Here is a 16,673-nt window from a genome sequence, read left to right as displayed (position 1 = left end):
GGTGTTCAATTCGGGCATACAAGGTCCAAACTAAGTGGGGTTAAGCTCGACATGTCTGTGACATTGAGCTCAATGTACCATACCTAGCGGTGCCCAAATATTCCTCCTCGACTGAAAATTATGTGCTTAGATGCGAACTTAGTAAACTTAGTTGGTTTAAGCCCTCAGGTATCCAATTAGGGCATATGATGTCCAAACTGAGCGAGGTTAGCTCTGACAAGTTTGTCACATTGAGCTGGACGTGCCAGAGCTGACGGTGCCCAAAAAATCCTTCCTAGGATCTTTTTGCGCACTTTGAAGCAAAGTTACAATACCAACAAACTTAATAAATGTAGTGGATTTTAACACTCATGTGTCCAATTCAGGCATACGAGGTCCAAGCCAAGTGGGGTTTGTACTAAAATATTTGTGACATTGAGCTTAACAGGTTGAAGCTACCACTGCCCAAAAACTTCTCCCCCGATTGAAAATTATGTGCTTAGAGGTGAACTTAGTAAACTTATTTAAGAACTTAGGTGTCAAATTCGAGCATACGAGGTCCAAATTGAGTGGGATCAGTCCCAACACATCCTTCATATTAAGTTGGACGTGCCCAAAAACTCCTGCTTGGGAGCTTTTTGTGCACTTAGAAGTAAAGTTAGAATACAAATAAACTTAACAAACTTAATGGATTTTAGGACTTAGGTGTCCAATTTAAGCATATGAGGTCTAAATTGAGTGGGGTCAGTGTCGAAAACATCCGTGATATTAGGCTCGACATGTTGGAGCTGACGGTGCCAAAAAACTCCTCCCTGATTGAAAGTTATGTGCTTAGAAGCAAACTTAGTAAACTTAGTTGATTTTTAGCATTCAGGTGTCCAATTCGGGCATACGAGGTCTAAATTGAGTGGGGTCAATCCCGACACATCCATTAATTGAGTTGGATGTGTCAGAGCTGATGGTGCCCAAAAAATCCTCCTTGGGAGCTTTTTGCGTGCTTAGGAGAAAATTTAGAATATAAACAAACTTACCAAACTTAGTGAAATTTAGCACCCAGGTGTCCAAGTCGGGCATACGAGGTCCAAACCGAGTGGGGTTAATATCAACATGTCCGTGACATTATACTCAACGTGTTGGAGCTGATGGTGCCCAAAAACTCCTCCCTGATTGAAAATTATGTGCTCAGAGGTGAACTTAGTAAACTTAATTGATTTTAAGCACTCAGGTGTCCAATTTGGGCATACTAGGTCCAAATTGAGTGGGGTTAGTCTCGACACGTCTGTTACATTAAGATGGACATGCTGGGGCTGAAGGTTCCCAAAACCTTCTCCTTGGGAGCTTTTTGTGCACTTAAAAGTGAAGTTAGAATACAAACAAACTTAAAAAACTTAGTGGATTTTAATACTTAGGTGTCCAAGTAGGACATACGAGATCCAAACTAAGTGAGGTCAGTCCCGACACATTCGTGACATTAAGTTCGACGTGCCAGAGCTCACGATGCCCACAAACTCCTCACTAATTGAAAATTATGTGCTTAGAGGTGAACTTAGTAAACTTAGTTGATTTTAAGCACTTAGGTGTCCAATTCAGGCATACGAGGTCCAAACTAAGTGGGGTTAGTCCCAACATGTTCATCACATTGAGCTGGACATGCCGAAGCTGACGATGCCTAAAAACTCATCCTGAGGTGTTTTTTTGCATACTTAGAAGTAAACTTAGAATACAAAAAAATTTAGTAAACTTGGTAGATTTTAGCATTCAGGTGTCCAAGTCGGGCATACGAGGTCCAAACCAAGTGGGGTCAATTTCGACTGATCAAACTTAGCTATTTAAAATTGTATCATTTTTTATTTAACTATGTCCGATCATTTTGTTATCAAATCATTTTTACTTATAGTACACACACACACACACACACACACACACACATATATATATATATATATATATATATATATATATATATATATTGTAGAGACTCGAACCAGTAAACAAGGAAAAGGGTAAAAAGGTAATTTTAGCAGGCTTTGCTGATGAAGCCAAGGTTCTCTTCGAAAAATGCCCTTCTAAGGTTCGTCGCTGAAATTCAGAGCCTCGGCGACAAAGAAATCCCGACCGACAGGAAAAATATCTAATAAGGGTTCGTCGACAAAGGAAAGAGTTTCGTCGACGAAGAGCCTTCTGTGTCTCGTTGACGAAGGCACTATTCGTCAACGAGTTTGACTGGGTCAAGGGGTCTATAGATATCATTTTTGGTTGCTTAAGCGTTAAGAAATCACAAAATCTCTCTCTCTCTCTAGAATCGGTGAACTCTCTCTTTCTCTCTCTATCTCTCTCTCTCTTCGATTCCTTCGTTTCTCGTCACCCGAATCCGCAAACCGACATTACTACGTGGATTTGGGGGAAAACCTCTATGATTATAGCGGATTAGATCTTCTTTTTAAGGACTTCCGGGTTTTATCAAGAAATCGAGGTAAGGGTTTAGGTTCATTTTTGGTTCAGTAGATCTGTAGTAAATAGGATTGTGTTGAAATACTGTTCTTTGGTTTATAGGTTTTGAGAACTTAGTTTGCTGTTTTGGAGTCATATAGTTCTTGTTTTTTAATTCAGAAAAAGGTAAGGGGATTTGTTTACATCAGTATTTTTAGAAAACTAAACCACTAAAAAGGTAGCTTATGTTTATATGTACGATATGATTGCTTAATTGCAAAGTTTCACCGAGTAAAAATGTTGATTGATTTTACGATTTTAATAAAAAATGAGGGTTTTGGCATATGATCTCCAAACTTTTCAAAAATTCTTTATTTGTATTAATCTTAATATAGGAGAATGCTTGAACCCCTTATTTTTCCATTTAAGTGATGTTTATCTAGTTGTATGCTATATAGCATTTTTTATCAAATGTGTGACATATGATATGAAATGGAATATATAAATTTGTTTAAATACTTATATGAACTATGGGAACTGGAGTTCCATTTTTGCTATCTAAAAATGTGGAAAACAGGTGTTGGTTATATACCAAGCTTTATTTGTGAAAAGGGTTAAATCGAGAGGGTGTGTGCCGGTTTATACCATAGTACGATTGAATGAAGTTGTGAAAATATTAGAACTGTATAGGTGATTTGTGAATTTGAAACAAGTTAATTCGTTTTATCATAAATCGTATATATGATATTTGAAACCGCAACTTGTTACTATTAGAGCCTTAAAAAGTTCACCATTATATTAGAACCTTAAAAAGCTCACCGTTATATGGGAGCCCTAAAAAGCTCACCGTTATAAGAGAGCCTTAAAAAGCTTAACGTTAAGCGCAGTTCCGTTGCTTTATTTATATTGGATACAGTGCAACCACACATATGATTTTCAATGTGGGTATCGAGATAGTTGGTTGGATTTGGAGTGGCCACTGGTGGATTAATGGACTAGGTGGTACCAGTCGGACTATAGTAAATCGCATAACCCAAAGCGAAGGGGTAGTGTTGACATTTGTTATTATTGTATCTAAGCTGGACAGTGTTCTAAATATGCATATTTATGATTTGAAAACTAATATGGGCAAGGTCATAGGTTTGAGTACCGGGTGGAGGGATTGTATAGTGTATGGGTCTATACCCTACCCTAACCTTGGGAACTCTTGCTTGCAACGATGCTTAATTATCTATCACAAGAATTATATCCATATATATTCTATATTACAGTATTGACAATATGTTATATATGTAACTGCTTTCTACTGGTTTGAATATGTATGGTCACACACTGATGTAATATCTTCCACCTTATTGAGAAGTGTCTCACCCCAACATACAACCTTGATTTCAGGTCCTACAGGACATCGGTCCTAGTTGCTAGAGGGACTTAAAGGGTGGTCGTTTTGTTTTTAGCTTACGTAAGTGTTTGTATATGTAACAGACTTAGTTCAGAACGTTTTTGGGATTGTAAGAATAGATTATGTTTTAGGTATGGATGTATGTATTTGAGGATACAGTTAGAAAACTCTGGTATGTCTTTTAGATTCTCCATATGGATGTTTATATTTTCCGCTGTGCATGAGATTTCAGATCAGTGTCTTTATTCAAGGCGGGTTGTATATGTATGTTATCAGAGACAGGTGTATTATACAGGTGTAGTAGCACTATGGGGCTGTATAACAGACCGGGGTGTTACATATATATATATATATAAGATTTGTATACTAATTTTTTATATAATGATTACTTTGTAGGGTCTGCGGGCTGTCACAATAAGTTGAGGACAATACAAAGCACTACAGTAAGATGCAGTTTTTTTTTTCTTATGTTTTTTTTATCTGAACATATCATATATATAATCATGTTTCCGAACACTTTGTATATGAATTTTGAACAATTTATGTTCTTTTTAGTAATTATGGCTTAATATTATGTGTGCTTGAATGCAATTACAGGTTTTTACAAGAATTGATGTATGATTTCAAAATAAAAAAATAAAAAATAAAATTTTAAACTTTTAATGATGGTTCTCCAATCATCGCTAATAGTAGCACTAGCGAGTATTAGTCTAGAGACCCAAAGAAATTATAATAATTAAATAATAGAAGGAGAAGAGAAAAAGAAACTGAATTTGGAATTCAAACAAGGTCTCGTCGACGAACACAGCACGTTCGTCGATGGGGACACATGTCTCGTCGACGAGAAGTTACTGAGAGGCTATTTTCAGTTATGAATTTCGTCGACAAGGAGTAAGCATTCGTCAACGAACTCCTTTCATTGCCTCGTTAACGAATTGATGTGGCTCATCGATGAATGCAGGTATATAAATAGCCTAAACTCGATTTTTTTTGCAGATTTATGCGAAGAATCTCTCTCTCTCTCTCTCTCTCTCTCTCTCTCTCTCTCTCTCTCTCTCTCTCTCTCTCTCTCTCTCTCTCTCATGTTCGTCCCCTCTCCCTTCTCTCTAAGATTCTAGGTCCATTCCTTACCGGATCGATGATCCGAAGCCGCTACGCTACTCCTAGGGAAGTTCGCTCCAAGTCTGCTAGAGTAGATAGTTGGTGGGGTTAACTTGGACTCCATCCCAAATTCAGGGTAAGACTTTTTATTTAATATTTGGCTTTCTTACAGTTGTAGAAAATGTAGTACTCAAAAAAATACTAAAAATTTTTTCGGGACAATGTTGTTTTCAGGGTGTTGAACAGGAATCCTATGGATATAGGATAAGTCATTTTAGGGACTTTTCAGAAGTTAGGTAAGGGGATAAACTAAGCCATAATTTCATGAAAATGTATTTATTATTTTACAGTATTTAATTTCAGAAAAATACATATATTGTAGAATTCTGCTGAAAATAATGTTGTTGATCAGAAATATGAATTTTATGTATAATATCAAAAATAAGATTGCTATCACTTTTGTGTGGCATGAGTAATATTTACCATAAAAATTATAATGATGAAATATTATGTTTACAAAATAAGTATGTTATTACTGCTTTCATAAAAATGTTGAAATGATACAAGGATCTTCAAACTAAGGATATTATATGATATGCCGGCATAAGGGTCGAGGTTTTATGTGAAATACCGGCGTAAGGGCCGAGGTTTTATGAAAATACAGGCGTAAGGGCCGAAGTTTTTTGTGAACTACTAGCGTAAGGGCCGAGGTTTTATGTGAAATGCCAGCATAAGGGCCGAAGGTTTTATGATATGCAATACCAACATAAGGACCGTGATTTACAAAACACAAATGTCAGCGTAAGGGTTGTAAATTTTATATGATATGTTATGCAAAATTGTATGAAGATATTAAGATAACATATATTACCGTGAAATAGCTATGTATCATTATTTGGAAATATGTTATATGTTATCTGAACCTAGTTTGCATGATTTAGGTTTTCACGAAGTATAGTATCATAGCTGTATGATCACGATCATATTTTTGTTAGTGCTACCGCTTGCCGTACGGGGTAGTGGGAGATCAGTAGTCGATGTGGTTTATTGTAGCGTAGGCATCCCTCTGGTGTCCGGACCAAGAGGGGCAAACCAATCGTACTTACAGACTTATGTTGATTTAGCGTGGTCGGCTAGCCATTGCTAGGTTCCGCCTTCGGACCGCACAACCCAATCATGTGGGGGTAAGACATGACACTAACCAACTATCCACCTAGGATGTTTTCTATGTACAGTTATATGAGATGAATTACATGTATAGAAATTCTGTAATGACCCAAAAATATATATACGATTAAAGCATAATAATAATAATAATAATAATAATAATAATAATAATAATAATAAAATAACAAAAATGCTCATTAAGTTAATATCAATACAAAAGTATCATTCTGTAGGGTCCTTGATTCCATGTTTGATGCCTAAGAAAGACCTTGTCTTAGCGAGTGCTCAGAAACCATTGCGATTCAGTTGCTCCCTGAAGGTCGATCTAGTCAAAATGAAATTTCATAGGATAAACAGTATAGACACTGTTTGTACACATAAATAAGTACATATACATAAAATAGTATTTTGACAAACATAATTTGTAGAAATACATGGTAAAATAATAATAATAATAATATAGGTATCCTATGTGGGGTCCACATGAGTCCCGAAGCTATGTAAGGCTCATAAAATCGTGTGAAAACTATTGGAGTTACGTATGACCCACTTAGGTCTCGAAGTTGTGTGGGGCCCATAAGACCATGTGGGGCCGACATAAGTTTTCAAAATTTTGAATTTAATTCTTTAAAAAAAAAACTTAAACATGGCTTAATAATAATAATAATAATAATAATAATAATAATAATAATAATAATAATAATAATGATTTTAAAAAATAAAAAGAATAAATAAATAAATTAATTAATTAATTAAGAAATTAATTAAAAATTAATTAAAGGGGAGTGGTGGCAAGCACTCCTACATGACTTCCATTCCTATCCCATACCTAACCCATGTCTAACCTATTCCATGTCCATTCTTTAATTTTAAAAAAATTATAATTTCACCAATCTCTTTACACTTTTACAAATTTTATTTTCTTTCCCAAAATTTTCCTATAAATAGGAAGCTCTCAACCTTCATTTTTCATAAAAATTTTCAAATGAAGAGAATGATTAGTGAGTGAAAGAATTAGAGGTGGAGAGAAAATTTTTGAATAAGTTCTCACTCACCCACTTTTTCCGATTTCATTTTTTAGAGATAGTCATTGTGTTCGTAGCATAAGGTAAAAGAAGAGGTAAGTAAATTTGATTATGTTAGATTTTTATTTAAAGTTCATATTCGAATTTATTTGCAAGTAAATTTCGATTATGTTAGTTAGTTTCATAAAATTCTTGAGTTTATTTTTACGCATATTTAATTATACTAGTTTTATCTTTAATATACTTGCATTTATTTTTGAGTTAAGAAATGCTCAAAACCCCTCGGGTATTTTACATCAAAAATTTTATTCAAGAAAATATTTTCAACACGAAAATTGTGTGCAATGAGTTTATTTTTACATTGCATATTTCACGAAAATATGAGTAAAAATTATATGAGTTGATTTTTACGTTGCGTATTTCACGAAAATATGAGTAAAAATGATATTTTCATGATATTATTGTAATTTTAAAAATTTTATAATAAGATGTTTTCAAAACCCCTTATGGCACAGGTGATATAGAAAATTATGAATGATTGGTACTGCAACTTAAAGTTTAAACGGATCAGAGTGCACTCACACTGTTTACAGAGTGGTTTGATATAGTAGTGGATTTCTCCTGAGTGCACACTTGGGTCAGACCAGGGTTTAATAAGGAAAATCTCACTTAATGATGATGTACGTTGATTTAGTTTGGCCGGTCAGCCAGTTAAGTCTAGTCTTCAGACCGCACAACCCAATCATGGGGGTAAACATGACTTACGATTAACAGGCCTAAGAGTGATTTTTACAGTATATGTATATACATATTCAATTACGTGTACAGAGTTATTGATAATTTGAAGGTAAAGTATAAGTTTATATAAGCATGGTCATTATTGTGCTTAAATGATGATTTAAAGGAAACGTATAACAAAAAGAATATATATGTATATAATTAAAAATTATAATTACAATTTTTAAAGTTAAAAGTTTAAATTAATAGTTATAATATATGATTATAAAATTTTACTGTTGTAGTTGATAGCAAAAGTTTTTATGCACAAATTTTTAAATTTAGATTTATTTAAAAAGCATTTTTGAAGTTATAATATTTTACGAAATTATGAAAGCTCATTTTGGCCACATACTAATAATAATCTTATTTACTTATTGAGCATCGTCTCATCACAATCATTATTTTACATTTCAGATCAATTTAATGAACGTACTAGAAATCTGGAGTAGCAAGTGCATGGGAGAGAGTAGAAAAAGTAGAATAAAATAAAAATTTAGCATAATATAATTTAGAATACGTTTGTGTATTTTAGAATTTTAGAATTTTGTATTTTAATAATTGAGACATATATTTGTAATAAAGCTAAATAGTGGTAATAAAAATAATTTAGATTTATTTGTATCCGTTGAAAAATTTATATGTAAGAACCCACTCGGGTTCGGGTCCTTACGAATTTAGTATGTTATATCATGTTATGATAAAATATGTTTTTCCAGATATGATATAGGTAGTTTTATCAAGTACGATTTTCGTACTGTTATATGTATAATACGAAAATACTCATGTTACCACACACTGATATTAGTTTATTTCCCTTACTGAGAGTTGTCTCACCCCAACTATATAAATATTTTAAGAGCTCCAGATAGAAGAGCGGATAAAGCTCTGCAACGTTAGGATTCAGCTGATCTACCCTGTTTGAAGGGTCAGTATTTTGCTAGGGTCAGACGGATTTTTAGGTGGCGACCCTAGAGCCCTTTTTGGTTATTCTCGATTGTATGTATTCATATGATGGATGTAGTAAACTCTGGTATTGTGTTGGATGGATAGTTTGATATGTATATAATGTTACGTTTTTCGCTGTTTAGGTATCTGTGTTGTATTTTAAGTTTATCCTTGGTACCTATGAGTTTAGGTTGATTATGATTTTCCAAAACTATTATATGAGATATTATTATGGAAAAAAAATTGGTAAAATAAGCAGGTCATTACAATTAGTGACGATTTTTCAATCGAGAAAATGTGCAATTTATAGTGACGGTCTTAAGCTTTTAGTAATATAATAAAACTGTCACTAATACTCCATTAGTGACGGTTTCAAATCGTCACTAATAATCTTCTTTTTTGTAGTGTTTTATCTTTTGGTGAGATAATATTTTATTGATCTGTAGTTCTTATTGGTGGGATCGGTCCCTAGTAAGATTGTGTATGATTTTTTCAATTGTTGTTGTTATTGAGCTTTTGTAAAGCTTTTAGACCCTTGTGTTTTTCTCCTGTCTAGTAGATTAGGTCTAGATTGGAGGTCCCATGTTTTTTTCTTTAATATGAGGTTTTTCACATAAATTCTTGGTGTCTCATTTTTGGACGTTTTATTAATTTAATTTATTTGCAAATTATTTGTTCATTTATTTGGTGATTTATAAATTGTTGTGTTGTTAGATTAAACTCCGAAACTAGAATTTAGTGGCTATATCATTCGCCTATTACTCTATTTTATTTGTACAAAATGGGAAAGGTTATACAAGTATTTTATGTAGCTTTAATTACTCTACTATTTTCCCAACAATTCTATTCCCCTTTCATTAGCAAACCAAAAATTCAACATGAAGAAGGGAACTAATAATAATTAAAAAAATGACTCAATTTCTAGGAATCATTGACCTCGTTAATTACGAGGTAGACAAATGCATTGTGGGGAATAAGGGCCACCTGATTATGAAGTACCTAACAGGGGAATTATGATACAATTAAATTGTAACTCGTATTTTAGAAGGATTACTTATAATTTGTTCATAAGTTAGTCTTATACCAAAAATGACTAATCAAGAACGATAACATTATCATAATTGAAGAAAGTGAATTCTTAACATTGGGTTACACACACATATGTTGGTAGTTAGGAGATCAAAATTTGAGACCTACGTTAATTTTCATCAGCAATATATATATATATATATATATATATATATATATATATATATATTATAGTTATAAGATATATAATGTATCTATTTTAATTTTTATTTTACCTAATAATAATTTTATAAAATATTTTAAAAAATAAAACATGGACAAGAAAGTAGTAGAACTCCTAATTTTGTATCAACTTACACAATGCGTGTGTAATTAATGTCTCATGTAATTTTTTGTTCATAAAATTAAACAAAATTGTGACTATCAACATCCACAATTCAATTCCATGTTAGAAAGGATTCAAAGGAATCAGCTTTTTCACTTTTTGCCATGAGATAGATGAGAATATTGGAAGATGGTAAGGTTATATGAGCTGTCACAAATTAATCCCCAAGAATATGCATGTAATATTTTGGAGGGGGAGGCCCGCAAAGGGATCTTTTAAAAAAAAAAAAAAAAGAAAGGTAAAAATATTATTCAAGCAAATAAGGATATACAATAATAAAGAAAATAAATAAAATATATATTTTAAAAAACATATCGAAAGAAGAAGACAAGATATAAGAAAAAAGAAAAATATTTAAAGTTTCGAGGTTAAACGGATCAAAGAAAATGAATCATTCGAAATAAAAAATAAAAAAATTTTGGGAGTTTGGCTAAGTCATCTTTGTTAAAACAATGTTAGTTTCTCTGCTTATAAATCTCCCCATAAATGATTGCAAAAATCAAATACCAAACTTTTGATATGCAACCTTTGATATCTTTTAATCGTCAACTGTGCAAGAGATCAAAAATAGAAGTTGGAATAATCCAATAGAAACTAAAATTTTTTTAAGAAAATAACTTATCTAAATAGTAATCGAACAATGGGTAAGTAAATGGCCGGAAGATTTCTCAATAATGTGTGAGTTAATTAGTTCGACATTTGCCAAACTTTTTTTGTAGAGTAAATCACATGTGAGAATTCTCCCCCACCAAGTTATCCATAGGAAAAAAGAAATTTTTAAAGGGATAATAGAACACTAAAATTTATTTGTAATGAAAATGTTGCTTAAATTATGAATGAGATTGCCAAAGTTCGATGAATAAAAAATCAAAAGATGGGCAAATTGTGAAGTTCTTATTTGTAAAGATAATCCAGTATAGAAAATCTTCTCTATCTGTTTCCTATTACTTGCATTAAATATAATTTATCTAAAAAGAAGAGAGTGTCGATCTTATCCTAATCCTGTTAGATCATATTAAAAAAAAAAGAGTAAGAAGTCGCACAACTTGATTATTTAAAACATTCAAAATCTCTTAACTTTGACCAAAAAATTAGGGTTTGGGCCCCATTCAACAACTCAAAAATATATAAAAGGCATCTTCAACCACTACTAGATATTTTATGCATAATTTAATTTTAAAGAAAGCAACTTGTTAATGCACCTTTGCTATAGAAAGGAAATAGAATGGGATCAAGCATAATGGACGTGATTTCTTTGTATATTTCATCCAAATTTTAATAACATCCCAATCTTGTCTCGTTTAATTTCGAAAATTCAACTTGGAAAAGGATATTAATTGGAGTTGGACGAACCATAGGTTACTGCAACTTGATCCAATGACTGCATTAAAAAAATGGATGATGGTAGGGAATTAATAAATGCTAGGGATTATAAAATAGTTAAAAGGACAATTCTTATATAGTTGAATTATATAGTTCATGTTCAAAAGGATTATTTAATTAAAATTTCTTAATTAATTATTTATATTGTGCTACGTGATGCATAGTTAAAAGGATGAGATCTTCATATTGTTAAAACTTGATATGCATTGTTGGCCCACAATCACTTTTAGGTAAAGTAGTAATCTAACACATAAGAGCATAGAGCTGCACACACATAGGGTCCATTTGAATAAAAGAATTTATGTAGAAAGAGAAAAAGAAAGGTAAATATGGAAGAAACTCATTTTTCCTTTTATTTTCCTTTAATAGTAAATATTATCAAAAATAAAAGTTTGTTTTAATATGATTGAGAATTAAAAAAAAAAACCTAAATATTAATAATGTGTAAGATCAAATTTTTATTTATAGATTAAATTTTTTTTCTTATTTTTCTTAATAATTAAATATAAAAATAAAAATTCCATAATATTTTCCTTTTCTTTCCCTAATCTTTTTTTAGTTTCATGGACCAGGACATAAAGATAAAGAAGATTTGAGGATTCCATAAAAGTTTCATATAGGTGGGTACATGATCAATTATGAGCAGAATTGTGTTCTTATTATTATTATTATTATTATTATTATTTTCTATTTTTCTTACATTTGTTGAGGAATATATAATATATATATATATATATATATATATATATATATACTTGTATGGGAATCCTATTGCTGACAGTGACATGTATATTCTAATTGATTAATTTGTCATCAGGGGTTTGACTTTTATCTCGCTTCCATTCCTACATATACAACCATACCTTCTTCCAATATTGTCATCGATCCATTCATCCGACACCCAATAACCTAACAAAGCCGGATTAATTCCTTTCTTTCCAATATGGCAAACCCAGACTTCACAGAGGAGCTCGACTTGTCGGAAGCTCCCCCCGCCGGCGAGGACTGGGTGTCTTACCGCAACTTTATTGACCGGATTCGCCAGCAACTGAGAACCAGAGGGCAACAGCCCGTGCACGGTCTTCCCGTGCTCCCCCGGGAAGAACGCAGACCGACCGGATGGTTCGACGTGCTACTGCGCACCAGACGAGATTATGCCGTCCGGTTCAGGATGCGAATCGACAACCTCTACCTGGTCGGGTTCAGGGTCGAACAGGGGCCTAATCCTCGATGGTTCGAGTTCAACCGCCAACGCTGGCCTCGCCGCCTCATCGCCGGGTCCGCCAACCTGGGCTTCGGCGACAGCTACCCGGCACTGCTGCACGAATGTGCTGAAGACTGCGCACCGAATTGGCGTTGGGAGAACATGAGGGTCGGCCGGCAGGACCTCTTGAACGCCGTCGAGCGTCTAGGTACCGCCGATCAGCCTTCTCAGAGGGCGCAGTCTCTGCTCCCCGCGATCCTAATGATCAACGAAGCAATTAGACTTAACGACATCAAACACTTCTTCGTCAGACACCACGGCGAGTCATTATCGGCCCCAATTCAATTTCTAAATCTTGCGCGACTTTGGGGAAACCTCTCCGAGCGATTGCTGCGCACTTCTCCTGATGATACCTCCAGCTTTCACTTTCCTCCCAACGATTTCGGAATCCAAACCTTTTTGCAAGCGGTCGCCGCAATCGCCATCATCAAGTATCGCATCTTCTTCTCAACATCCCATTCGCACAGGAGGTTCCCGCGCAGCGCCGACACCGGTTATGGACAACCATTGGTGGAGGTTTTCTCGGTGCGCATCAACGATGATACCGGCGGAGAGATCCATCTCTACGGCTTTATCACGGCAACCGATGGACTGACTTGTCAATACATGTACAATCGAAGAAGGGTGGAGCCGGAGCAAATTTATACAGGCGATACTATTTTGTTGACTGGCCCGGCTCGACCCATCTCTGCCTCCGACAGCTTCGCCATCAACTTCGATCTCATGGATGAAAACAGGGTTTCTCCAAATGATGGAGTAGCCTTCGGGCAACTGTTGTGGAATGTTTTCTCGACGGAGAGTATCGTGTTTGACGAACCCTTGTCGGAGACCATTGATGGCAGGAATGGCTCGATGACGTTGAACTATGTTGCAATGAGCGATGCTGTGCAAGCTAGCATAGAGATTACACTCACGGATATTAGAGATGGGAGAAATCTTGCTGAAGTTTATGGAAAAATTACTGCTTCCAGTGATAAGTTCGCGAATAAAAGCAGTATGCTCTTTTGGAGAACATCTGATGATGACGACATCGAAGGAACTAGACGTGGGCATCTCATTTCGCTATTGAGATCGGCAGTCGCCGTGCCATTGGGCTCCTCGCTTATAGTTACTGCAGAACTGTTCAATCGCGACAGAGAGACTGGTTCTAATCATGAGATTGCCAATGGTTCTAAATCATTCGCTGCTTCTCTCTGGGGCACAAACACAAAAGTTATTTCTGGAGCATCTGGTCAAATTCAAGTGAAGGTCACATGGATAAATATGTAATAAAGTCATGCATGTAATCGTTCTCCGCGTGCTTTGTGGGTGTGTGAATGTTTGTGGGTGTGTGAATGGTTTACTGTCATTAATGTATTTTGTGTTTGATGTTGTCGGTATTACTCTCTCTCTCTCTCTCTCTCTCTCTCATTTATTTATTTATATAATTAATCTATTTTGTGTGGGCCAACTCTTCCCAAGCTCAGAAAAAATTATAGAGGAGCTTCCCACCACGCATGCACTTACTTATCCTTTTTTAAAATTACTGAATGTATGACAATTTACGATAATGTCTAACATTAAAGAATTAAGTACACAAATACATAAAAAAAAATATTTTTCTCAAACTATTTAAATAAATTTTATTCTATATTTAAATAAGCATTAAATTTGAATTGTATTAAATTTAAAATTTGCTCAAATCCATCACATCCAAATTCTTTATTTTTTTAATAAATTTGATCTTACCAATTAATTATATATATATATATATTGTATATACATGACATTGGCAAGGCTCTTAAAGAATATTGAGATGTTGAATTTAAGAAAAGAAATATTGGATTTCTTTGATCTTCTTGTTTATTTCTTTTTCTTTCTATGATATATATCCATGTCTTTATTTATTTTGTTTGTAAAATTAATTAATTAATCATTTATTTGTTTTAAACTTTTTAAATCAATTGACATTTTAAGTTGCCGAAAAGTAGATACCTAACAAAAAGAAACACATACATTTTATGTTGGCCCACACATGTGGGTGCAATTAATGCTTGAAAAGAGGTCCAATATTGCAGCTCCACACGAAAGAAACACATACATTTTATGTCGGCCCACATATGTGGGTGCAATTAATGCTTGAAAAGAGGTCTAATATTGCAGCTCCCCACGAATCACGCTGTAGCATGTTTGATTATTTTATTTTCTTCTTTCAGCATTGATTCCTAAAAAAAAAAAAATTATTATTATTATTATTATAGAAGAATATAATAATTTTTAAAAATAAAATAAAATAAAATAATAAATAAATAATTAAATTAAATAAGTAAGTAATTAAATAATGAATTATATAATATAGTATAATATAATAATATATATAAAATATAAGTTAACATTAGGAAGCTTCTGATTTGAATTGAGAATTTCAATTAGGCAGAGCCCCCTGTGCGTCCCTCACATCTCTCTCTCTTCTCGTCTCCTTTCCCACTCTCTTTAATTTTTTGATAAATATTTAGCTGATCGAAAATTAAAAAATATCAATGGGCTCCATTTTTCGCTATTAATATTTCTATCAAAGCGGATTTATCGTAGGAGTGGCATAGATACCACTTCTAGGGAAAGGTATACTCCCTCTCTTTACTTAATTTTTTCTTAAATTTTCAACTAAATCGACGATTGGACACCATCACGGGGTCCTAATCTCGATCGTCGTCATTTTGGTCAAAACAAATGTTTAATTTGCGGGGCCTATGCACCACTCCAAAGTGAGAGTGGGATTTAGGGAATTAAGTAAATTGATTATTTTTTTGGGAGTTTAATTGTTAGAGTTTAGAGACCTAGGAAATTTTAAAATAGTATTTTGTTTGAGATTAAATTGATTGAATTAGGGTTATTGAATTCAGGATTCAAGTGAGCATCGCGAGTATAATTTCAGGATCCCTGAAGGCATAGTTCAGAAAACCGAGTAAAGGAATAGATTAACTCAGTTATTTTTAGAAATTTATTTATTAAATATATAGTATTTAATTTCGAGAATTTATTTATGAATTAATTAGTTTGGGAAAATACTGGTGTTGAATTGAGTAAAACATGATTTCATATTTAATAATATTTCATCAATAGAATATGTTATTTTCAAGACAGATAATACGATATAGTAATACTCACTTGTGTGGCATGAGTATTAATAATTTTACTGCAGATTTCACTGCAAAAAATTAGGGTATTAGTGAAGGATCAAATCTGTCACTAATACTTATAAATTCGTCACTAATAGTTAGTGACGAATTTATAAGTATTAGTGACGGTTTTAAAATAGTTGTTATATCTACCGTTACTACTAACTTTTAGTGACGAAGTCAAAATTTTGTCACTAATAATGGAGTATTAGTGACGGATTATAGCCGTCACTAAAACTCTAATACTGTCACTATAAATTCTAGGTCGGCTCAGTTCAAATTCGTCACTAATAGTAAGCTATTAGTGAAGGATTCAAATTTGTCACTAATAGTACAGTATTAGTGAAGGATTTGAATCCTTCACTAATACTTTATTAATAGTGATGAATCTAGGAATCGTCACTAATACCTACTATTAGTAACGAATTTAATCCTTCACTAATACCCTACTATTAGTGACGAATTTGAATCATTCACTAATAATTAGAAAAATTAAAAAACATTTAATACTAATTTTTTTTAATCATCAATTCCTATATAAAAATTTGTAATTACATTTTGGCATACATAACTTGAAACTATAATTACTACAAAATTCGTAAATCAATCAAAATTTCGAATCCAA

General features: G+C 33.3%; 1 protein-coding gene across 1 annotated transcript; it reads left to right on the top strand.

The window, feature by feature from the left end:
* The first annotated feature begins 12,569 nt into the window (after positions 1 to 12,569).
* LOC131151514 (uncharacterized) lies at positions 12,570 to 14,159 on the top strand. Its single transcript, XM_058102754.1, has one exon. It carries the CDS (start codon positions 12,570 to 12,572, stop codon positions 14,157 to 14,159), a length of 1,590 nt encoding a protein of 529 aa, XP_057958737.1.
* Positions 14,160 to 16,673: the final 2,514 nt, after the last annotated feature.

The sequence above is a fragment of the Malania oleifera genome, chromosome 3 (genome assembly GCF_029873635.1).
Source record: "Malania oleifera isolate guangnan ecotype guangnan chromosome 3, ASM2987363v1, whole genome shotgun sequence".
Taxonomy (NCBI): domain Eukaryota; kingdom Viridiplantae; phylum Streptophyta; class Magnoliopsida; order Santalales; family Ximeniaceae; genus Malania; species Malania oleifera.
This window is presented reverse-complemented; position numbering and strand designations above follow the sequence as displayed.